The sequence below is a fragment of the Lacerta agilis genome, chromosome 9 (genome assembly GCF_009819535.1).
Source record: "Lacerta agilis isolate rLacAgi1 chromosome 9, rLacAgi1.pri, whole genome shotgun sequence".
NCBI classification, from domain to species: domain Eukaryota; kingdom Metazoa; phylum Chordata; class Lepidosauria; order Squamata; family Lacertidae; genus Lacerta; species Lacerta agilis.
The window spans coordinates 35,004,765-35,030,086 of NC_046320.1; the positions used below are offsets into that span (position 1 = coordinate 35,004,765).

General features: G+C 43.2%; 1 protein-coding gene across 1 annotated transcript in view; it reads right to left on the minus strand.

Annotated features, from left to right (window-relative positions):
• The window catches only part of LOC117052842, a 40,775-nt gene extending 17,543 nt beyond the window's left edge, over positions 1 to 23,232 (minus strand). The window contains exons 1-12 of the mRNA XM_033160142.1: positions 22,946 to 23,232; positions 20,183 to 20,283; positions 20,028 to 20,097; positions 19,498 to 19,628; positions 17,161 to 17,246; positions 16,030 to 16,129; positions 13,445 to 13,488; positions 12,351 to 12,428; positions 11,427 to 11,623; positions 5,157 to 5,221; positions 3,711 to 3,817; positions 2,151 to 2,262 (exon numbers count right to left, since the gene is read on the minus strand). Coding sequence (XP_033016033.1) covers positions 2,151 to 2,262; positions 3,711 to 3,817; positions 5,157 to 5,221; positions 11,427 to 11,623; positions 12,351 to 12,428; positions 13,445 to 13,488; positions 16,030 to 16,129; positions 17,161 to 17,246; positions 19,498 to 19,628; positions 20,028 to 20,097; positions 20,183 to 20,283; positions 22,946 to 23,117 — 1,263 coding nt within the window. The 5' untranslated portion in view covers positions 23,118 to 23,232. The remainder of the gene's footprint in view (positions 1 to 2,150; positions 2,263 to 3,710; positions 3,818 to 5,156; positions 5,222 to 11,426; positions 11,624 to 12,350; positions 12,429 to 13,444; positions 13,489 to 16,029; positions 16,130 to 17,160; positions 17,247 to 19,497; positions 19,629 to 20,027; positions 20,098 to 20,182; positions 20,284 to 22,945) is intronic.
• Positions 23,233 to 25,322: the final 2,090 nt, after the last annotated feature.

Consider the following 25,322-nt stretch of genomic DNA (forward strand, 5'->3'; position numbering starts at 1 on the left):
TTTCATACTTAATTGGAAGAGGATCGTACTGAGATAAATTATTTTAAACATTTTTATCCCGCTCCTACCACAAGAGGGGGTTTACAAACAAAATATATAAAATATAAATAGCAGCCATAAATTATCAGTAATAACACCACCTAATAAATCCAGTAACTAAACCCAGTAGCACTACAGCATCCTTGCCCACCAAAGGCCTGGCTTCAGAATGCCTCCTAAATCCCTGCAAAGGGGCATTCATGACCTGCCTTGTCCTGTAACAGAGCCTCAGTTTTATGCAGAGAAAACCCAGCTCCTTCCCATTTTCAGACTGATCATTCTAAATAATGCACATTTTTTGTGCTGAAAAAGCCACTCTCGGCTTATACTTGAGTGAGGCAGGCGACAACAGCGGGACGAGCAGTGAGAAAGGAGCCCTTTCTTGCCGCTCATCCCTCCACCGCCGGCCGCCTCTCACAAGGGCAGGCACAGGAGCCGACAGCAGCAAAGGCGGTGGAGGAGGAACGAGCAGCCCGAAAGGCTCTTTCCTCCTCCGCCGCCTTTGCTGCTGTTGGTAGATGAAGAGGTAGAGTGAAAGAATAATGCAGGATAAACCTCATTAATGGTGTTCTTATTACATTAAGCATTCTATGTTTTCAGCAACAATTACTGGCTTTTTGAATAGGTTTGCTTGCTCCTGTGCTATTTCAAGGTACATTATACACAGATTCAACAAATGAAAGCATTCCATAAAGCTGTTTTCATACCCGTCATATCTGTGAAATTGTACCCCTCCTTTCACCACCACCCCAAACAATTGGCAGCATATGAAATTTACTGAGCATTGTTTAAATCTAATTTTTCAATGGAACAATATAGTGTCCCCAAGTTTTATTATCAGACTTACTGCTTACACTAATGTAGACACTCCAATATATCAGGAAAAACCTCCCATCATCTCCTGAAGTGCAGAGAGAATTGGGAATATCTAAATTAATTTTAACTGCTAGTATAAGCTTCTCTTGCTTTGTTTACTGGTGCTTTATTCCTAAATTCACACGTTCAGTATGCATACACTGTCTGACAGTATGGTATAGGACTACTCCATGTGGCATTGCACTTAACTTCGTGTGGAGCAACTGAAATCTGCTTTGGCTTCCATTTGCCATGCAGTCAAGTGGGGGACCAGTTTGGGCATTGCAGGAGAATGTTGCATGGTATGAAAATACTGAGTCCCTCCAAAGAGAGTCTTATGAATACACATCCTCAAAGAGGAGATCCTGTACTTGGCGAGTCCTGGTTTAAGCTGATAATCCTACTGAATTGAAAGTATCCCCCAAACAGTTGCCATTTGCCCCTGGCATGTTCTCACACTGTAGGTGGGCAAGTTAATCTTTAATGATCTCAGAGCAACACGCATGGCATTATCCCATTTTAGTGTCACTATGACATAGGCTGGGCTGAGAAGAACTGACTTGGAAGTAGTCCAAGTCTAGAACTCCAGTCACTATGGCATAGCAACTTTCCAACATATGATGATGAACTATCTAAGTAGCCAAATGTCAGCAAAACAGATGAATGAAAGATATAGAAATTGATTTCAGCTAATGTAAGCAGGGCACTTCTCACTTCAAGGACCTGTCGGCAGTGGAGGAGGAGGAACGAGCAGCCGGAAAGCAGCCCTTTCGGGCTGCTCCTCCCTCGTCCACTGGTTTGTGGTGTGGTGAACCGGCTTATACTCGAGTCAACAAGTTTTCCCAGTTTTGGGGGGTGAAATTAGGTGCCTCGGCTTATATTCGGGTCGGCTTATACTCAAGTATATAGGGTAATGTGTATTTTAATTCTTAGCCTCCATTCCTTCCAAGTTGGTGGATGAATATAAACAGGAAGAAAATGATAAGACTGGTAAAATGCATGAGAGGAACAGTCTTCTTCTCAATATGGTGTTCTCTGTTTCTATTCATCTTCCCACCTAGGCACCGAAACCAGAACACAAAAACAAAAAAATCCTCTGCAAATAACGTACGCTCCATTTCATTCTCCTTTCCTTCAGGGCTAAGTGAAAGATAAGATGGGGGAAATGAAGAGTAAACAGAAATGCAAAGGGAAAGGAATACTTCTCTTGGCTACACAATCAATAAAAGTGCTTGTGAGTCCACCTTCTTACTTACACAGTCTGTGCTCCTTTTGGCATGCGGTCCGTACGTTTCCTCGGAACCTAAAATCTGTAGGTTAATTTTGCTGTAGTCCTCATATCCCAGCTGATCAAACATCAAGCGTGTCCTGAAACAGGTCAAATATATTCAATAGGCTGCTGCTAAACAAACATTTGCAACACCCAAGGTTTGTTTGTAGAACTCAAGTCCCGCTTGCAGGCTCCCCCCTGGACATGTGGTTGGCCAGTGCGATCTACCAGGTATACCTTTGGCATGATCTAGCAGGGATTTGCTTATGAACCCTATTCTGAGATTCAAACTCTACATGGGGAAACAGCAGACAAAGTCTTCTAATGGGTTTTCTGCCTTTGTGTGTGAAGTGTGTAATACGCAGGTGACATATACGTATATTTTTCCACCCCTGTCCACTTGTGGCTTACCTCTGGCTTACCTGGTGCTTTTCTCTTCAACTGAGCTCTGGCACCAGCTCAGCTGGGAGAAAAGCTCTTGTGATGTTTTGGGCCACCCACACACCCTATTCACGTGCCCTTTAAATTCTATCCTCGTCCAAACTTTATACCAGCAGGTCACAACAGTGTCTAAAGATGCAACTCTACCACCTTCACGCGGAGTTTGGGTCAGAGAGCAAAGCTTCCTATGGGGCAAGTGTTAGCATAGCTGTAAGCTCAGAAACCAGTGAAAGATGGGAACCTCCCCCCCCCCAAAAAAAACTCTGCACTCTTATTAGCACAGCTCTCATAATAAGAAAATGTAAAAGAATCAAGAAAATCCTAAACCCTCATAAACAAAGCAAGTTTGAAACATTTTTCAAAGAATGTATTTGAATTTCTCCCCAAGATATTCTACTCATTCCTGGTATACTCTTAACCATTTTTTTTTAAATGTACGAATGAATGTGGAAATGAAATGATCTCTTGCCCCAGCCAATCTCTTTAAAAGCGAAATGCCGTTTAACTTCCTGCAACAGCAGTACCTATTTATCTACTTGCACTGGTGTGCTTTCAAACTGCTAGGTTGGCAGGAGCTGGGACAGAGCAACAGGAGCTCACTCCGTCGCAGGGATTCGAACCACCGACCTTCCGATCGGCAAGGCTAAGAGGCTCAGTGGTTTAGACCACAGTACCACCTGCATTCCTCTTCTGGAAACACACTTTCTCATTTGACAGTATTCATATATTGCAATAGGCAACTCCAGGCTTCATTTGCAAATATGGCCACAGGCAGTAATGTTTCTGAATGTCAGTTGCTTGAAACTGCAGGAGGAGAGAGCCCTCTTATGCTTGGGTCCTTCCTGAAGTTTTCCTGCAGGCACCTGGGTGGCCATTGTTAGAACAGGATGCTGGACTGGATAGGCCATTGGCCTAATCCAGCAGCTTCTTCTCAGGTTCTTATACATAATGAATGCGTGATAATACGCTGTTGGAAATATTAAGTGTATATTACATTGCTCTTAATATTTTAAGTTGCGGACCAAATGACATGTCTACTTTTTACCAACGGGGCACTGTGAGATGATTATACAATTAGGGCAGCTGTTCTGCAGTAAATTCCAACCTTTCCAAAATACTTTCAGCAGTTCTTCTTGCTTTTTCTATTGCCTTTGGTCCTCCTACTGGGCAGCAAGCTGTAGCTCTGAATCCATCAAGGTACGTAGCATTTACCTGGAAAAACAGAAAAGATGCGAATAACTTATTAATGGTTACCCAAACCTAGGCACAGATTTGAAATAAACCAAGTCACCTTTATATGGACAGAAATGATTCATTCTCATATTTTGTTTAAAATGGAAGAGCTATCCTTGCAGCAACAAGGAGTATCACAAAAGAACAAAGCTGCATATTTTATGCAAAGGGTTTACTGAATGAAGAGCGCTCATGGCTGATAGCTGAAGCAAGTGGCATTAGAAAACTGGATTGTATTGATTATATTTGCAATTAAGATCTGCGCTCAAAACACTCAGGGCAATTGTTATTCAAATAAACCCTTTGACAGTGCCTGCGGCTTTGTTGGTCTGTGACCACTCTTCAGTTTCATTAGCTATGCAGACTAATGTTTAACCATCTATTTAAAAGAATCCTTTACTCTTATTTAATCATATTCAGATAATTAGAGAGGGGTGGATTAAAGTTCTGTTTCATTTTAGAACTAAATTAAGGTAAGAGAGGTTGATTGTTATTTTCAAATGCTGTCAGAAGTTGGAAGATACATCTTTATACTTGCTAAATAGTATATCTGTGTTAAAGGACTAGCAGGAAAATGTTTTAATATGTATACATTTAAATGTGCAAATTTCTGTTAGATACAGAAAGAGACAGTGGTATAGTACAAAAAAACCCACCGAACCATTGCAAGATAAAGTAAATTCAAATCTTAGCCTAGAAATGGTTATGTGAGATGCCAGCAGACAAATCACCCTCTTCAAATCCCTGGATTCAATGCACAGAACACTACACAAATTTGCATCTGCATTATCCAAAAGTTTTAAAACAAAATTTCTGTTTGTATGGTCTTTCAGACTCCTTTTTCTGACAGCCTGTTCAAACAGTTTGGATTGTTTAATTTCAGACAGTTTACCACAGAAAGGACTGCAAAAACCTTCTAAAACTAAATACATAAAGTGACAATAAATAAATGCTATGCAAAACAGACTTGCAAAGAATTTATTGAAAGACTCATCACTTCAGTTGAATGACTTTTGCAAAGTGTCTATATTCTTTTCATTAGACATTGGAAAACACATGTTTCACACCATGGCAATACAGTGGTACCTCGGGTTAAGTACTTAATTCTTTCCAGAGGTCCGTTCTTAACCTGAAGCATACTTAACCTGAAGCACCACTTTAGCTAATGGGACCTCCTGCTGCCACTGCGCCGCCAGAGCACGATTTCTGTTCTTAAGCGGAGTTCTTAACCTGAAGCATACTTAACCCGAGGTACCACTGTACTATCTTTTCTTCAGGCTTATACTACCATTATCATTATTGAAACAATAATTAGAACCTTGTAAAATGCTGATGGAGGCAATCCTTTTGCTCCCTGAACTTTCACTGCACCACCTTCAATACCTGAAAAAGGATATTTAAAAATTGGAATTACTTATAACCAAACAATTATGAATAAGCATTTATGAGCTACTGCACTCCGAAGTGTTTAGGACTGACAATAACACTATTAAATGAAGACAAAATCAGAACTGTCAAAATATGTTTCCCTGGATACATGTAAAAGCAATGGCTCAAAAATGAAATTAGACCAGTGCGTAGCAGAAAAGTATTTCAGTGGATTTTAGCCACAACAGATAACTGGAACTGTGCAGTTCAGAAATGGAATTCCTCTGAACATCTGTTGCTGGGCTGGGCTGGGGTCAGCTGTTGCATTCAGGCTGCATCTAATGGTGTCACCCAGGTGGCAGAAAGATTTCTGGCAACAGAACAGGAAATAAATTCTCATCTTTTCCAGTCCCCTGCGCCACCTCTGAATCTGCTCTGATGGTTTCCCCAAAAAGCTCTGAACCAGACTTTGGAGAGTGAAAGGTAGCATTGGGGAAAGCTTCCCTCTCCATTCTGCAGACAGAGACCCTTACTACAGGCACAGGCAAACTCCGGGCCTCCAGATGTTTGCGACTACAATTCCCATCATCCCTAGCTAACAGGACCAGTGGTCAGGGATGAAGGGAACTGTAGTCCCAAACATCTGGAGGGCCAGAGTTTGCCTATGCCTGCCCTACTATCAGCTGAGCAATACAGTTGGATACAACCTCAAGACACTAGACCCTGCTGAACAAATTAGGCTGTGACAGTGCAGGTACCTTGCACTAGTAGAGCTTCAGATTGAATAATATGTTCATGCCCAATTATCAGGGATCCTTGCTTCCCCCTGGGCAACAGTCCACCCAATTCAGCAGCATCTTCCAACCTTCAATAGAGCATTTCTGAGGGGCTTGGAGGCAGGAGCAGGCAAGCCAGCTACAGCCAATCCCACCATGCAAACGTAACTCTGGAGCTAACCCTCCATAATTATGAATTTAAATTAGCTCACTATCTAGTAAAAGACAGGCACTTTTTGCCCACAAGATGGTTAATTGTTATATTATCACAGCTACCCAAAGATGGCTCAGCCTGTAAACAGGATCAGCCAGGATCATGCTGGCATTCTGTACTCAGGAGAATTCTTCTGGACGACTGTTTCCAGGTGCTGAGGAGGAATTTTAACCAGCAGTGGGAAACCTGTGCTCCTCCATAAGTTGTTGGACTCCAGCTCCTAACAGTCGCAGCCAGCAGGGCCAATTAGGTCAGGGATGACGTGACCTGGGAGTCTAGCAACATCTGGAATGGTGCAACAGGTTCCCCATCCCTGATTTAAACCCTGTTGTCGCCATCACAGTATATCAGATTGGTTTATTTATATCTAGCCATCAGACCATCACAAAGCAAGCGTTTAGCAAACGTAATTCCATATTTGTATAAAAGTCACATGCATTAACATAAATAAATAGACGCAGACCTAAATAAAACTATATACAATATAAAATGAAAAGTCCTGAACCTCCAGGACAAATCACAGCAGTCACCCCCTTTAAAAAAAGAACAAACCTCTATTTTAACAGAGGTCAAAATTAAGAAAATCTAAACAAATCTGAATGAAATTATATAAAACCTAAATAAAAGAACAAATGTATGCCACAGTGTAGATAGATATTGCTACACTAAAATCTGCTTCAACAGAATTACCACTAGTGTTCTAGTACATGATCCTCCCATTTTATTTGCTCCAGTTCCCCTTCACAAAATCACATAATTGTAGAACTTGAATTGATGCAAATGATCATCTAGTCCAACCCCCTGCAATTCAGGAATCTTTTTGCCCAACTTGGGGCTCAAACCCACAACTCCGAGATTAAGATTTTCATGCTCTTCTAACTGAGCTATCCCAGGTACTAACCAGGGAGGTTACACTGATAAAGGGAGATGATAGTTATGACAATAACTCTGTAAATTATTCCACAGCTAAAACAAACCAAGCTCTGGAGAAACAAGCCATAGTTTGTTTGCTCGCCTGTGAGATGATTTACAGTTTGTGAAACACACTGTGCTGAAAACAAGCCATGGTTTAGCGTTAAGTTCAACCGTAGCCCAGAATGTATGATGCACTCCTTAGTAATAATGAGTAAAAACAACGTCTTTGAAAACAGCTCAGCAAAGAAATCTTATCTGACTGAATGATTGGCCCACCTAGTCATGTATCTAACTGACTCTGGGTTTCCATGTCGGACATGTCAACCCTTGATGCTTGCAAGTATATCAACGATTGATGATGGCACACAGGACTATTTTAAAGCCTGGGCAGGATAATATGGGAGTAGACAGTCCTCCGAAGCAACTAGGCCCTGAACAATTTAGGAAATTGAAGATGAGCATGCTGAATTGAACCTGGAAACACACAAGTAGCCAAAGTAACTGGAATAATAAGTCCCAGTTATCAGACTAAGTTCTGAATGCCAACTTGAGTCCTGAAGTTTCCAAGCTGTTTGTGAAGGCAGCTCCACATAGAAAGCACTGGAACACTTTAGCTCAGAAATAGCTAGAGCCAAGACCATTTTTTCTTAACTGAGGCCAAGTTTGTCTTTTCTTAAAAGAGGCTTCAGCTGGAGAATCACCAAAGTCGATAGGCTTGACTTGTACAAAGAGGAGGTAATGGTTTTCTCCTCCATCTCAGCAGAGCTAAATGGCAGACTACTCTGCTGATTTCAGTGGTGCAGGACTTCAAACAAATTCATAGAATCATAGAACTGTAGGGTTGGAAGGGACCCTGAGGATTGTCCAGTCCAACCCCCTGCAATGCAGGAATAGGCAGCTGTCCCATACGGAGATTGGACCTGCAACCTTGGCGTTATCAGCACCAAGCTCTAGCCAACTGAACATGTGATTAGTACATGAACAGATCTATGCAATAATATTAAATATTTTTCTTCATAAGTAACCCATCACTAGAACGGTACCAGGACAATGCAATTTATCACCACTTTTGAAATGGTTTTACTCCTCAATGTTTTTAAATCTAAAAAAACATAACTTCCAGCAGCTTGATCCATTATAGCTCATGAGTTCTGTTAGAACTTTTATAATAAGAAAAATACACTTTAAAATCACAAAATCAGGAGAGCTCTTACACCAATGTTTTTTAAAAAACCCTTCATATTCCCCACTGAAATAATAAAAAGAGCATCTCTAGTTCAACCAACTAGTTTATCTAATCCTGCCATACAAAATATTTAGTAAAGTAAACAATCAAAGTAGATAGGCCTGGAGTCCTTTTTCTGGTGTACGTGTCAAAGCACTTATATCTAAAGATATTTGAGAAATCTGCCTATTTCCCATCTGTTACATTTCTACTAGAATAACTGAAAGTTCATGTGAAAGTTCATTTGGAGTTCAAATGTGTCATGTTGGGCCATTTAGAAAATAAAAGTTCATTTGAAGGTTAGGTGTATTTTTAATTATTTTTAAAAACAGTTCCTTTAAGCATACAGCTATGGCTTTTTTATTCTGATGTTTGTGAAGCTTCATGTATCTGTTCTAGGGTTTTTTTTTTTGTTTATCAGATATATGTGTGTGTGCACAATCTTTCTGGATTAATATTGCATTTGTATTTTCATTGTATAATTTCATTAAAAATTCCTCAACACTAACGGCATAACACTATTCGTTTTTACTTGTTTGGCAGTAAGCCCTATTGAGCTCATGGATCTTACTGTAGTCTAAAACAAAGGGCAAAAATGAATGAGGATACAAAATTAATGTTCTATTTTCCTATTCTCCACAGTCACAAATACTTGACCACTTAACCAAGGATGCCAACAGGATTTCCTGTATGTGGGTTGCAGCACCCACATCTCCCCAACCTTTCACTAGCAATTTGTTGGCAAGAAATGCTGCTTGGATACATACGTTAACTTAGTCTAGCCTACCTCACAAGGCTGTTGCTATTATTATTATTATTATTATTATTATTATTATTATTATTTAATTTGATTTCTAACCTACTCTACACCGTAAGGTCACAGGGCAGGTTACAACAATATAAAATTCATTCTTTGAATTAGTTCTTAAATGAATTGCTGTTACAGGAATAGGGTGGGCCTATAATAATGATAAAGTATCTTGAGTGGAAAAACAAGATACAAAAATTAATGTCATTCCCTTGCTTTACCTGAAATACTTTAAAGTCCTGATATTTATAGCAAAGTATCACCACCACTACCCAAAAGGTTTGCCAACCCTAATAAACAACAAGCGAAAAATACGCCAAGTATGTGAAGTTTCGTAGCTTTGGTGTCTGCACTGCCAACTTTCGGCCTAGCCTACCCCACAGGGCTGTTGTAAAGATAAAAGGGGACATGGGAAGGCAACGTACACAGCCTTGAGCTCCTGGGAGAAAATGCAATACAAATATACAGCAATGAGCAACAAACATGCAGTTTCACAACACATACACACAAAACATTTTGTCAGCCTTGATAAACAAATACAGTGGTACCTCTGGTTAAGTACTTAATTCGTTCCGGAGGTCCGTTCTTAACCTGAAACTGTTCTTAACCCTGAAGCACCACTTTAGCTAATGGGGCCTCCCGTTGCCGCCGCGCCGCCGCCACCAGATTTCTGTTCTCATCCTGAAGCAAAGTTCTTAACCCGAGGTACTATTTCTCGGTTAGCGGAGTCTGTAACCTGAAGCGCCTGTAACCTGAAGCGTCTGTAACCAGAGGTACCACTGTATCCTTGTGCTAAAAGTACAGCCTACAGGACTTCTAACTTGCTACAGCTGTAAGGTATTTCATATTTTTGCTTATAGTTGCTGTATTATGAATAAATACCGTATTTTCCGGGGTATAAGACAACTGGGCGTATAAGACGACCCCCAACTTTTCCAGTTAAAATATAGAGTTTGAGATATACTCGACCACAGATTCTTCACCCAGCGTATAAGACCCCCGACTTTTGAGAAGATTTTCCTGGATTAAAAAGTAGTCTTATACGCCAGAATATAAAGTAAGAGCACAATGATGAGAAGCAGATCAGAAGTGGCTGGAAGGGGGACGTGGAAAACGGGCACAGGGGTTGCAACAGTACCATTTTTCTCAGTAGAAAGGAGGTATCATTTATTTTTAAGGAACTAAATTTGAGTAACGCGGGTGGCGCTGTGGGTTAAAGCACAGAGCCTAGGGCTTGCCTATCAGAAGGTCGGCGATTCGAATCCTCGCAATGGGGTGAGCTCCCATTGCTCGGTCCCAGCTTCTGCAAACCTAGCAGTTCAAAAGCACGTCAAAGTGCAAGTAGATAAATAGGTACCGATCCGGCAGGAAGGTAAATGGCGTTTCAGTGCGCTGCTCTGGTTTGCCAGAAATGGCTTAGTCATGCTGGCCACATGACCGTACGCCGGCTCCCTCGGCCAATAAAGTGAGATGAGCGCCGCAACCCCAGAGTCACCCGCAACTGGTCCTAACGGTCAGGGGTCCCTTTACCTTAAGTTTGAGTAAAACCTACCAAAGCCAGCCAATTTTGTTTTATTCTTTAAAGGCACTTGGAGGAAACAAATAATATGGACATGGAGGAAAGTACTTAAACAAATAAACCCCAGTATCATCCTCTGTCCAGCACAGGCTAACAGCAACAATGAGTTTTCTTGTTTTATCTACCACTCTGAGAATGCCCCTTTCCTGAGTCCCAGGTGGGAGTGGTCAGCATTCCTTCCTTTGGTTACTTATCAACAGTGATTAAATTCCTTAGCAATGGTGCTGCTTGCCCAGCGCTGAAGCCTTACACTACTGTACCTCCACAGTTTGCTTTCTAACTTTCTATAGAAATGTCCAATTGACTCACTTAAAATTGAAAGCTAAGTCTAGGGTCCATGGCCCAGTGCAAATGTACTCCCCTGCTACCAGCCCTATACTTAAATTAGATTAATTTAGATTTCCATGAGCCTGGAATTTAGAACCTAGGAAGGTGGTACATTTCTCCACATAGCCATGCGCATGCAAGTAGCCACATATAAGTTTAACTATGGTCTTTGATAGGGATCAGCTCCCCCTGGCACTTCTTGGTTCCTCGATTTCATGGCACACAGCACTTTCTGATCTTCGTTATGTGCTGTTCCTTTAGAGCTCCATCTTTGGTCACACTGTTCTAGCTACGATTCCTTATCCTCTCTACCCCTTTCTTCAACTCACAAATCTGTGTTTATGCATGTCCGCACACAACCTCTGCAGACACTAACCTGGGATTTCAGCAAGGGAAACTTGAGAGAAGTCACATGTGACATCTGGCAGGAGATATTCCTTAGGATTACCAATTTCATATACCAACTGTTCTGCCACCGTGCCAAAAGACAAGAGGCCCCCTGTGTTAGGTGGTTTGGATACAATAAAACTTCCATCAGAAGAACATTCTACTATGGGAAAACCGATGTTATGCCTAAAGGGTTGAAAACATTGAATACTTTATTGATTCGGAAAATATATAAGCATCCAAAGAACAAGCAATACATGGAAATGGTTAGGGGGGACAAAAATATATCTACTTCCAAAACATATACCAAGAGCTTTAAAGGGTATAGAACACACACACAGTTTTCAAAGCTCTTGAAGAGTCAAATGACCAGCTGCATTATGGCAAATAAGGAAAAATAACTGGGGAATGAAATGTTTGTGCCCCAAAATCAGAGATGGGGACAAATAAACAGAGGCAAGGTAAAAAAAAGGGGGGGATGACAGTGTGGCGAACACAACACTCAATGGTTCTAAAGAATCTGTGGTAGGATGGAGTTAACTAGGTTACAGTGAGGCAAAGAATGCACAGTATAATTAAAATTGCTGAAATTAAGGTAAAATTGCATTCAAATGTTTAAGCCTTGCTAGGCCTCCAAAAACAGAGAAAAGCAAAGGGGCATAGCAATTTTTTAAAATTGGGATTCATATATTTTGAGGGTTTGGGTTTTTGTTTTTACACGCAAGCTGTATATAAATTTTATGGAAAAAAATTTGATAAAATAATTTAGATTGCCCACATCTACTGATACACATTGTCCTAAAAAGACTGAGAGAGAAAACTGACAAAAAAGTGATATAAATCCCTTTAAGGTGTCCCTGTTTCATTTTCACCACATATATCATATCAAATTATCAAAATAGAATCAACATACCAGTCTGGTACCCTATGCCAATCAGTAAATATTCCGCCTGTACACTGAGCACCGCATTCAATCAGATGGCCTGCAAGACTGAAAACCAAGAGTCGTAATATACATTTTAATTCAATGGCAGACACCTTAGTTTACAGTCATTCAGATTCAAATTTAATCTTTCAGAAGGAAAAGAAATCTAACCTAAAAATATCCTGTTCATATGACACATGGTTATATGCATCTATAATGGTCAAATTGAGCTTAAGGGATCCCACATAATAGATAAAAGCTTCAAAACTTAATGGATCCACTGGCAGTTTCTATAATCTTTAACCTATCTTGGAACAGAGTGCTCATTTGGCCTCTTCCATCTGTTTGATAGTCAGAGATAGTCAGATAGTCATTACTACTACTGTATGTACCGTAATCAATCTTCCTGCTTAAATAGAAACTAATTTATACCTCTGGTTCATTTACTTCAGAGACTTTGACCTGAGGCCATTTTCCTAGTAAGTCCAAATGAAATCAGTGAATCTTAGTGTCATCAGTATTCATATAACTCTGAAGAGTTGATGCTAATTACTAATAGCCCTAATTGCATCAATTGCCTTTTTGGATGGGTGACAGTCCTTCAAGCCCCCTCTTTCCCTCAATAGGAAAAAAAAATGAAAGAGGAAAGCAAAATCTAGTCTGACACACACAGAGTCTAAAGATAAATTTAGCACTGTGGAAGCTTGCAAATGTTACAGTCTATTAATCCAGAGTTCCTACTCCACTGTCAGGAACCACAAATACAGCAGATCCAGCACCAAAAACTATGCATGCAACATACTTTGCTTGTACATAATTTCCAATTTAGCAGGGGATTTCTATGCAGAAGCCTGCATGAACTTCATTGGATCCAGATATGCTTCCTGAAGCCATGACACTTCTATGTTGGAACTCAAAATAATTTTTGAAATATGATATATTCATAATTAAATTTGAAAGCAAACATTGTACCCACGTTTTTCAAAGTAATGTTTCCATTAGAATTAGGCAAAACATCGTTGATGTTCATGCAGCATTACATTTTAACAGCATTTATCATTTTTTAAAGTCAAATTGTTTACCTTCCAGATGCTAAAAGGCCGAACTCATCTCTTTTCCAGCCAAACTATAAAAGAAATAAAAGGTTTAAAGTGTTAAAGGTAAAGGGACCCCTGACTGTTAAGTCCAGTCGCGGACAACTCTGGGGTTGTGTGCTCATCTCGCTCTATAGGCCGAGGGAGCTGGCATTTGTCTGCAGACAGCTTCCGGGTCATGTGGCCAGCATGACTAAGCCGCTTCTGGAGAACCAGACCAGTACCTATTTATCTACTTGCACTTTGACCTGCTAGGTGGGTAGGAGCTGGGACAGAGCTGGGACCGAGCAACGGGAGCTCACCCCGTCACAGGGATTCGAACCGCCGACCTTCTGATCGGTAAGCCCTAGCCTCTGTGGTTTAGACCACAGTGCCACCTTCATCCCATATAAGTGTTATGTGAAGTGGTGCACTGAATATTAAAATGTAAAGAACAGTTCATCACAACCTACCCTAGAGGTAGGTTGAGCCCAGTTTCCCCACTGCCTGTATGCACACACACATACGCTATCAGCAAAAGAAGGACTACGTGCAGGGGCGTAGCAAGGTAAATTGGTACCTGGGGACAAAAAATTTTTTGTCAACCCCCCTCCCTGGCATGGGAAGGTCAGGTGGTACCTGGTGCGGAAAATTTCTTGTCAACCCCCCCCCATTGACAACCCCCCCCCCCGCAAAAATGGTTTTACATTATTTCATATTTTCTTACAAAGGAATAATAACAAGTAATAATAATAATAAAACTTTTATTTATATCCCACCCTCCCTGGCCAAAGTCAAGCTCAGGGTGGCTAACATCAGATACATAACATTGGTATAAAATCAAACAATAATTAAATTACCTCCTAAAAACATCTCAAAATCAAATTAAAGTCTAATTAGATGGCTTTCCACAGGGTTAGGATTGGGAACAGTAAAGTGTACTCTGAACTGAAATTTCAGCCTTTATGACATAGGAAAACAGCCAAGTGAACAGGTATTTTGGTGGAGGAGGGTCAAGATATTAACCGATATGCATGAAATTTCATATATAGCTATATAATCCCTAGTATAGTAAGATAAGACCTTCGGAGCAGGCATTTTCAAAAAAAAATTCAAAACAATATTTTCCTTCATAATTTGTCACCCCCTCCATTATGGAACCCGGGGTGGCCCACCCCCGCCCCCCTTTGCTACGCCCCTGACTACGTGATACCTAGGTACACGTTCTATCCTTCCCCTTGGGACAGATAACTTGCATGGATGCATGGCAAGGGAAAGAGCCCGTAGTGAACTGAATTGTGCACTGAAAATTAAACAGACAACAATAAACAATGGAAGAAAATTTTACAGATATAAAGAGGAGCATTCTCAATATCTGCAAACCAGGGCACAATTCATTTGGTAAATATCAAAAGTGTATAGATAAGGATCTGCAGCATGAATAGCAAAACCTCTGGAGGTTTTGCTGGAGGCTTTCGATGCAAAGGACATGATTTACAAATAAAATCAAAAACTTACGTCTCTGACTTTTTATACATTGATTATGTTAAAGATGCTGTGCATCAGCTCAGCTACATACTTGCAGGAATTTGTTTTAGCCTAATCAGACATTTAGATAAAAATTGCTAACCCATAAAAAATACATGTTTAAAGTTGACCTTTTGTGCCACCTTGTGGCGAGCAAAATCATTTTCATGTTGTAAATATTTTTGTTCTGTAAAAACTGCAAATGAGAAAAAAGGTAGTTAAATAATGATAGATTTATCAGAGGAAGTTCATTAACATGGATGACATTTTTTCCCTAAAATGTAGCTAGGTTGGCCTGCTAATATGAGGATTTGCTTGTCTGCATACTGTAGTTCTTTTAGAACTACAACGAACTACTAGAACCCCCAACCTAGGTTTTAGAAAGAAATATACAAATTTCATGTCAGAGAACCTGCTCCAACAAATGAGGTTAGGTCGTGAAGGTGAAAAAACGGAAGAGACGGGAGAAATGAGAGAAACAGGAGACTGCAGTCTGATATCTGGTGCACACAAGAACAGCGAGTGAACTCTTCCCGCCAGCACCAAGGTGGGAATCTTTATTTATCCTCCTGCTTATGCAGCGTTTCGGGTGATCACAACCAACCAATAACAACTGGACACACAAACAAAAACTGCCCCATTGGGTACAACTCTGTACATGCGCATTACCGCACTCAACATATCACACCACATAGACCTCCGTCATGCGCAGCAGGCTCGTTTGCAGCTAATGGCGGCCGCGCACAACAGCGCTAATGGCGGTTACACGCAATAGCGCTCCAGCATAATCCTACAATTTCATCCATTTTTGAAAACAAGAGTTTGAAAAAGACAGGGAGAGGGCCGCAAAGCTAAGTTAGTTCTTGAGCTCTTGATTACTGTCTAAGTACTTTCTAAATAAGCATATTTCATCAAGTTGGATGCTTCTGAAATGAACAAAACTAATGAAAATACATTTGCACTTTACTTCAAGGAATTAAAATAACAAAAACTGGAAACCTGTTCAACATTCATACAGATGACTCCTAGAGGAAGAAACTGTTTCGGAAGTATTGATTCACACTTACAGAATGAATTAGTGGTCCCAATACAAGGCTACTGTCAACACATCTTCCTGTCACCACAACGTCTGCTCCTAAGTCAAGGGCTCTGCTTATTGGCCTTGCACTGAAGAAACAGAAGTATGGATCATGAAAACACTAGATTTACTTATTCACCTTTCAAAATAATTGAACATTTGATCTTAAAGATTTAAAATTAAATCAAGCGCATGGTTCTTGAATGAACAACCCCTCAATTCAATTGAGCTTGTGAGAGAAAATATCTTGCAGCCAGATTCATTGATTATATTCTCAATATTATACACAACAGAGAACAATAACATGATGAACGAGGGATTTAAAATGCCCCAGACACATGCTCAGTAGGCAGCCTTACACAAGCCACCACCTCTCAGGTTCAGATTCCCATCTGTTAAAAAAATAATGATAGAAAGATGCCTTAAAAGTTTAGGATAGGTTTGGCTGGGTTGATAAAATATTGCTGTCTAACCTTGAACCTTAAGAATGCAATCCTAACCCCTGGATCTACAGGTTGAAAATGGTCTGGATAGGAGAGAAGCTCCACCAGTGGGGTGGCTATTTCTACTGCAGAATCCTCTGCTATACCTGCAGAAAACTCTCCAGGAATCGATCTATCACAGGCAATGTTTCCACTATCTTTAGTAGCTAGCATTAGGCCATGTGATGAAGCATTCCAGGGATTGGATACAGGTGGGGCGAATCCCCTTCATTCCCACAAGAGACCCCAAAGTCAGGCATATAACTTCCTTCCCATTGGCTATGTTGTGCAAGAATTTGCACATACAGTATCTGAAATGCCTTTCTCAAACTACTTTAGAAAGAAGCCATAACTCTTCAGCTAAGGCATCACACTACCTGTTCATTGCAAACTGACACTAGAGGTAGGAGGAGTGAGGTGTGGAGAACAAGACATGGTGGCAGAGCCAATCCAACACTTGTGTTGCTCTACTCATACTGTGCTACTCCCCTCCCCTTCTCAGGAAACAGCAGTGACACTCAGAATGTAGATGACCAATGCTTCCCCCAGCCCACTGACTGCTACTGCTATTGTCGTGCTCTAAAAAGCAGCTCAACAAGATGATTTTTTTTACAAGATGAATTTCTTAAACATCTTACCCAAGATATACATTCATGCTGTGAATGTTTTCTGGAAACGGCTTCCCATTCTCCTCTTTTGAGGCAGATTCTTTGATGCTGTTTAACTGTAAAATACCCAAACTTACGTTATGTGATACGAAAATATTTACATTACAATTCTAATTTCTGAGACGGATGAATAAGTAACATTTCTGCTATAATACTAGGTAAAATTTATCAACTGCAATAGGTAAATTAAGAAAGGAGATACTAAATGGGATTGTTTTCAGAAGAGTGTTCAAGATTTAATCAAGAAATTGTAGCTAAATGATTTGGGGAATTTGAAATAAATAACAGGGTCTAGAGCTTCTCCCCTCCCCCTTTTCTTTCAAAACTTAATTAAAAACTTCCCTGATTTTCTCCAAACAATAGTTTGCCATGATGACCAAATTAACAAACGATGGTTTGTACAATCTCTACAAACCAGCACTGCAGAGCCTGGGGGAGGGGAAGCACTCAAGCACATTTAGGAGACTGAAATTCTGACATCTGAAAGACACCTACTGCTTTTACACCAGGAACCTGTAGCTGAAAGCAAGCCCCATTATTTTCACTTGATCTTGTTTGCAAGTAAGTGCTAACAGATCACATCATTGTGTAAGGTTCTCTTATTCAAAAATATCTGATACGAAATAATTAACAAATATTAAACAAATATATGTTGATGTGTGCTTAGGGTTGTGAAACGAGCAGTGTTTATCAAAAACAGAACTACTGGCAAGATTCCCATGATTTTAATGAATACTAGCTGAACTGGCCGTGCCCTGCTGCGGCTGATTTTGTGTAATGGAAGGGGTTCTCTCGGCTCCCCGTCCTCAGCTCCTCCTGCATGAGAAGCAGCCGTGCGTCAGCCTCCCTGTGTGGGAACGGGCAGAGCTCCGTAGGGGAGGCGGAAAGGGAAGCTCAGCCTGGACCCCGCAGGGGGAGGTGTGTGGGGAGTGGCTTCTGCCTCCGCCGCCCATTGGGCCTATCCTGCCCCCTCAGCCCGGCCGGCCCCGGCCCCTTCCCACCCCTGCAGCCCAGCGCGCAGACTGACCACACTCTCCCTCTGCCGCAGGGGAGGTGTGTGGGGAAAAAGGGAAGCGGCTTCTGCCTCCGCCGCCCATTGGGCCTATCCTGCCCTCTCAGCCCGGCCCCCCACCGGCCCTGGCCCCTTCCCGTCCCTCCAGCCCAGCAACGGAGGTTTTTTGTCCACGCAGGTTGCGCAGGTTCTGTGACGCTACCGGGCAATTCGGCTTTCTATTGGATGGTGTTGGAGTCTTCAGTGTTTTTGCTGGTGACGTGTAATAGGGGTGGCAATTTTTTTGCGTTTATTCTTTATCTTAAGTATGTCAGGTGTGGGTTTTTTGAAATTTAATTATCCCATGTTATTCCCTGCTGGTCATGGAATGCTGTGTCCTAATTTGATGCTATTTGGTCCAGCGGTTACGGAGCAAGTTGTTAACCGCCGCGCACGCAATGGGAACAGTTTTATATATATAGATGAGCTATTGTTTTGAATATTCACATTGTTATGCATTTTACCAGTATTAGCCCAAGAAAAAAAAATCATAAATAGCAGCCATCACTTTATCAAATAGTAAAATTATTACATGCAAGTATAGCCCACTCAAAATTTGTATCATAATAAGTGCTGAAATGAGGTAGTAGTCAACAGGCTACTGTTGTTCATCCCAAGAGATGATAGAAAACAGGGTGTGGGGAGCAGTGTTAGAAACAGAGGTATGAGCTAAATGGCATCTTAAACCTAGGTTATGGGCGCAACAATGGAATGTCTAGGCGTGCTTTTTTTATAACAAGAATACAAAGCTGAAAATGAACTGCAGCTAAAATATTATGTTCATTTTTCACATGGTCTAGTCTTTTCCCTGCCCACCCCCCTAATATTCTTAAGAGGGTCTCTTCTCCAGCCTTTAGAGAGTGGCTGGAAGTGGGGAGGCAGAAAAAGGTCCTCCTTTCCTTCCAATCTGCAGTTTTAGTCTGAGACCTTAGGTGCAGTATTGCTCCCGGTGCTCAGAAACTGCGCGTGCTAATGAAATTCCCTGTCACAAAATGCACCTAGAAACACAATGGGAGTTTCAAACCCTGGTGGGAAGGAAGCGTTGGGACAAAGGAGACTTTACTGTCTCCTAACTCCATAGATTACCCATTGTATTTGTGTAATGTTGGTGACATTTGTTTAATGTATCCACTAAGGATCTGACCAGGCTTCAGGCTTTTACGCTAAAGATATATGCGGTTTTAAAAACTGTACAAAAAGTACCAAATTTCCTACTAAAATTTTTATTTTTTAAAGGAAATAAAATACCCAAATACCTCTCCCATTAAATCATCACCAGTAATAGCAGCAATCTTCAAGTCGACGCCAGCTTTTTTGGCCACTTCTTGGAGTGCAGTAGCACAGACAAGAGGATTCATTCCACCAGCATTGCTGACAACACGAACACCTAAGCAAGGCAAAAAAAAAAAAAAAAAAGGATTATGAACAATGTATACACACTGCTCATGTATGTACACACACATACAAATTGATTTCTCTTTTGTTTGTTTCTGCTCAGATGGCTACTTAAAGTTAGCTACAAATTACAGCTGGCTGCGCTAATACAAACCTCTGACTGGCCAAAAACAGACCTCAGTCTAAACAGTCACTTGGGAGTCAGTAAGGAATTGCTCCAGGGTGAGCAGGCAAGTAGTTTTTGTAAACTGGAGGAGAATTTGGCTCAGTTCTAATCAATCAAGGTTTTATAAGCCAAGGTTTAAAACAAGCACATGGGTCAAGTACCCTCCCCCCCCCACAATGCAAAAAATTTAAAATTATTAAAGCAATTTAAAATACAAAATCATACCTTTCCTGTGTATGTCCTTTATATACGGAGCCATTGCAGTTAATACAAAATCAGGAGTATATCCTAAATCCTAAAAGAAATGAAAATTAAATTGTGAATGTTTTTTTATCAGAAGAAATACTTTTTTAAATTTTTGCTTCAGAAGAATTACTCACTGGAGATCTAGCTTTGGCAGTAGCTAGTAGAGACATTGTAATTTCAGAAAGGTAATCAAAAACCAGGAAATCCAGTTTCCCTCCATAGAGTAGTTGAGGAACTAATACAAAGAAATAAAACTGTCTTTAGTAAGAACACACACACTCACATTGCAAAAACATCTAATGCAAAACAGTTCAGGAATATGGGCTTTGCAGCAAACAGACCTATGGGTTAATAATAATTATTTAAAATATAATTCAAGGACAATGTGCTGCATACCGGTATATGAAATGGCTAATTTCTTAAAGTCAAATCCCAAGACCACAGTTCATGACTAACCTGTAAAATTTGGCCTTTAATTCCTAGGACAGCTATAATAGCATATTACACTGACAACAGATTTTGGCTCAAAAGGGACATTTCAGTGGACGTTTACATTGGAATGGTCAAATGAAACTAGTTTTTAACCCAGCCCTATGCATTTTTACTCACATTAAATCTAAGGGAATTAAGCTGAGATTACTCTGTAATAAAAGTGTCTTACAGAGCAAGTACCTCTGCAGACTGTCCAGAAGTGACAACTCCTTTTTACATTAAAAAGTTTAGGATCACACTATACAGTCACAGAGAAAGGTATACAATTGTTGTTGCAAAATATCAAATGAAGTGAAATGGGTAAAAAGCTAAGATCAACTAAAAGGAAGTTCAAGTGTCAAATACTGAGAGTCATAATGTTCTAACTAAAAAGTGTCTACAATAAGTAAAAGGTGACCACTAAGTTGGTTGTCAAAACTGAGGAATGCAATATGGAAATTACTTTAATAGTACACCACTCATAGATACATATGTTGCAGCTCTCCATATCAGTTCCCACATGACATTTTTATTATATTGGACTATGCCTTTTCACTTTGGACTCATTTATCCAGAATAGCTCCTCCCTAGTTCCACCCTCGTCACACTGAAAACCGAATCCTTTGCATAGTTACTGAGAAGTTAAGTCCCACTGAGCCTCTTGGCAGAGCCGTCTTAAGGGGATCTGCCGCCCTGGCGCGGCTATCCCTCCGGCGCCCCCGCCATGCCGCCTCTCCGCCGCCTCCCTCCCGCGCTTGCCGCCCCTTGGGAGGGGGGTGGGCGAGCAGGGGGTGAGGGGCGTGGCGCTGGAGCGGCGCGGGGCTCTGCGCGCCCTTCCAGCGCTTCCGGGATGGGAGGCGAGGGCGGCCGGCTCGCGTTCCCGCGCGCAGCTGGACGGCGCGGCGCGGCTGGGCAGCTCGCGCTGCATCGGGCGAGCGGCCGGCTGTGCGCGGAGCGCAAGCTGCCCGGCTGCGCCGCGCCATCCGGCTGCGCGCGGGAGCGCGAGCCGGCTGCCCTCGCCTCCCGTCCCGGAAGCGCTGGAAGGGCGCGCAGAGCTCCTGTGCTCTGCTGGGCAGCCAGAGGGCGTGGCGTGGCCGGCCAGCTCCCTTGCCGGGAGTCAGAGGGCGCTGCCGCCAGGCGCTGCCAGCGGGGCTGGAGGGCGGAGGCGCCCTCCAGGCCATTGCGCCCTGGTGCGCCGCGCCACCAGCCCCAATGGATGAGACGGCTCTGCCTCTTGGGCTTGCTGATCAGAAGGTCAGCGGTTTGAATCACTGCGACAGGGTGAGCTCCCGTTGCTCTGTCCCAGCTTCTGCCAACCTAGCAGTTCGAAAGCACACCAGTGAAAGTAGATAAATAAGTACCACTTGTTATTCCTTTTTTATCCCATCACAGTGTTCTGTTTGCCAGAAGCGGTTTAGTCATGCTGGCCATAAGACCCGGAAAGCTGTCTGTGGACAAATGCTGGCTTCCTCCGCCTGAAAGCGAGATGAGTGCCACAACCCCATAGTCGCCTCTGACTGGACTTAACCATCCAGGGGTCCTTTACCTTTTTTTACGGGATTTACTCCAAGTGTTTAGGACTGCAGCCTCAGAATCATGTTCACAGCATGCATTTACAGACCAAACTATATTCTCCTTTTACCTCATTTTCATCACGCCAAACTGTGATTACACAGTTGCTAGGCGATCAGAAGTTTTGGATAGGCTACTCCAAGGCTGCAGTCCTATGCACGCTGACCTGTAAATCCCACTAAAACAGATGCTCCTTAGTCCCGAGGTTCGATCGCATCGTTGCATGTAATCTGAGAGGTTGCAAGGAGTAAACAAACAACGCAAGCTTGCAGCAACTTCAGCGCCATCTGCTGTTTTATCGTTTTGCCCGATTTCACCCCCAAACTTCCAATGGATCAAGCCAAGAAGAAACTGGTCTGCTTTTGCAAGATGAGCCTGTGTGCAGAACCTAAACCAAAGAAACTGAACACTGTAAGGGCAAGTGAGTGTTCAGACGGCAAGATCAGGGACAGCAGGACGGGCGAGAGAGTCTGAGAGAAAGCGCACAAAAACTGCAGCGAAGGCTAACGGGCGCAGAGCGGGGGGAGAAGCGAGTGAGGAACTTAACAATGGAGATCGTGAATCTGTGAACGCCGGTTTGGGCATGCAAAGCATCCCGCACCATTGCATTCAACGGCGCCCACACTCCCAGATAAGCGTGGCAAAAGGAGTGCAGCTGAACAGCGCGCGATCGGTTCAGAAGGGAACTCCGCGGAGTGGAGCGGAGCAGATCCCCGGGGAAAGCAGGTGGGAAAGCGCAGGAGGGAGTTTTTCTTTTTCCCGCCTCCACGTCCGATGGGTTTCCCGGCAGGCAACCAGCAGGAGGAGCTGGCGCCCGGTGCAGGCGCGCAAGGCCGCGGCTCCCTGCGTAATACCTGAGGCCGCCGTGTCTCCCCAGAAGCCCGAGGCGCAGCCGATCCGCACCGGGCTCGCCTGAGGGGCGCACGGCTCGCTGCTCCAACAGCGGCGGCTGCTGGTCCACCGCGAGAGGCGCGGGGCGGCGGCGGCGGCCGCCGGGAGCCTCAGCAGCAGCGCGGCGCCGCTCATGGTGCTTCTTCCTCGGCGAGAGGCGAGGCCTGGGCGGGCTCGGCCGAGGAAGTGGCGCGAAGAAGGAGGGCCGCCGGGCGCCGCCAGTCACCGTCCGGGATCCTCGCCCGGACTCTCGCGCCCTCGGCTCTGCAGCCGCCGCCGTCTCGCTCTGCGTTCCAGCAGCTTTCCCGTTTCTTCAAGGCGGCCTCCACGGTTTCAGCCGTTCTCCTCCATAGGTGTTGCCTGTGGGTGGCAGGCAGAAATACGGGTGGTGAAGCCGGCCGCCGCCATTCGCTCTCCAGAGTTGCGGTTGTCGTTTTCCCCCCTTGTAGAGTTTCTGTACCTATTTTTTAAAAGTTTCCGACCGTGGAAGCTGCAGCACCTTTTTGGAAATGCTAACCTCCTGTAGTTTTTAAAAATCCAGGAACCTTTAAGAAACAAAGGCGTCAGGCAGCTGGTGAAGGTGCAGGAGCTCTGCAAAATGCGGCAGCGATCCTTTGACCCTGACCAGGATTTAGCAACTGTTCATTTGGCCAAGAGGAGCCAAAGCCTTTCACTAGAGGAGTGTTTGCTGCTTACATCAGAAGCTGCCTTATACCAGGTCATTTAGACCGATATTGTCCACAACGGCTGTCAAGGACCTCAACAGTTTCCTCCTAACCAATATTCTGAGACTGGAACCCAAGATCAGCCACATGCAAGACAGGTGCTCCTCCACTGAATTCTCTCCCCAAATGCATACCTTTGCTGCTGGTTGAGTTAAATAAATTAAATATAAAAGGAAAGGATGTACCAGTGATGAAACACCCATTCCGATATGAGAGTTACATGGTTGTCATTTCCCCCAATACATTTTGTTGCCGGAAACAAAAGATCGGATGCCCCATCCTGTTTCATGTACAGAAGCTGAAAGGACCAGCAGCAGAATATTGAATTCACACTGGTCTGGAGCATAGCTGTCAAGTTTCGGATTTGAAAATAAGGGATCAGCACCCTTACCTGTCCCGGGGACACTCTACGGTTCTCAGGGACAGTCCACGCCTTGGTAATCCCCCCAGGCTACAAATTAATTTACACCAGGCTACACACCATCATCTTTCCCCACATTCATATGTGGGATTTGACTGGAGTAACACATGACTGGAAAGGTTTGCAGTTCCACAATCATAGGTGTGCACTGCCTCAAAATAAAAAGAAGTGAAGAAAAAAAGGCTCACTAGGGGGGCATTGCTAAAAAAACTGTCAACTTTGTAACCAGAGGTTCAACTGAATAGAATGTGAATCACATGCACCACAAGGCCTATGCAGCCTCAACTTAAGGTGGCTCCCGGCCTGGCTTTTTACAGGCCCCAGCTGACTGCACAACCTGGCCTTTGGAAAGGCCATATAGACAGATACCTTTAGCTTCTGCACCCCTCCTTTGCACACCTGTCAACACAACCACATAGGCATTTTCCACAACAGCTCCGCAGCACAAATCCCTTCTGCAGGCAGGCACCCATGCGCAAGAAATGCGCTCAGCTCCCCACAGTGGACCCATGCTCCCTCACCCTCTCGAATTTCGCCTCTGCAAGCTGCATCCATGGATAGAACATCGCACCTAAATATTTCCATTCTGCACAACGCGCAGCATTTGCACGACCCCCTCCTGACAGCACCACACACGGAGGGATAATTCCCAAACACAGCTTGATGGGCACATGTGCAACCCCCCTCCCCAATATATATGTATCAGACCTGCATCAGAGGGAATGGCACATGCCTCTTTGTCAATTTGAGCATAGTCGCGCTCCGTGGGAGACAACGTACAGGAATAGAAAGCGATGGGCTTGGCCTGGGTCGTCCTCTTATATACCTGCAGGGATTGACAAGTCATCTGACCCGGGTCATCTGACAAGACTGACAAGTCATCTGACCCAGGTCATCCTCTTATATACCTGCTGGGATTGACAAGTCATCTTTAAAGGTCCAGGCGGCTTCAGGGGCAACCCACGGAGCCCACCTCTTGGTGCTTTTCTCCTGCGCTGCACGATAGCTCGCTTTCAGATCCAGGAGAACTTTTAAGGGTCTCTAACGCGGCTCTCTCCTCACTCCTCAGACTTGGCGCACGCTCGGCAGCAGGATGTTGAGGAACGTGGGGCAGGAAGTTTGGGAAGTGTGGCCTCTTTCCCTAGCATGGTCCTCTAGCTGCGCGGGCGGGGAGGTGGGTGGGTGGTGGACTCT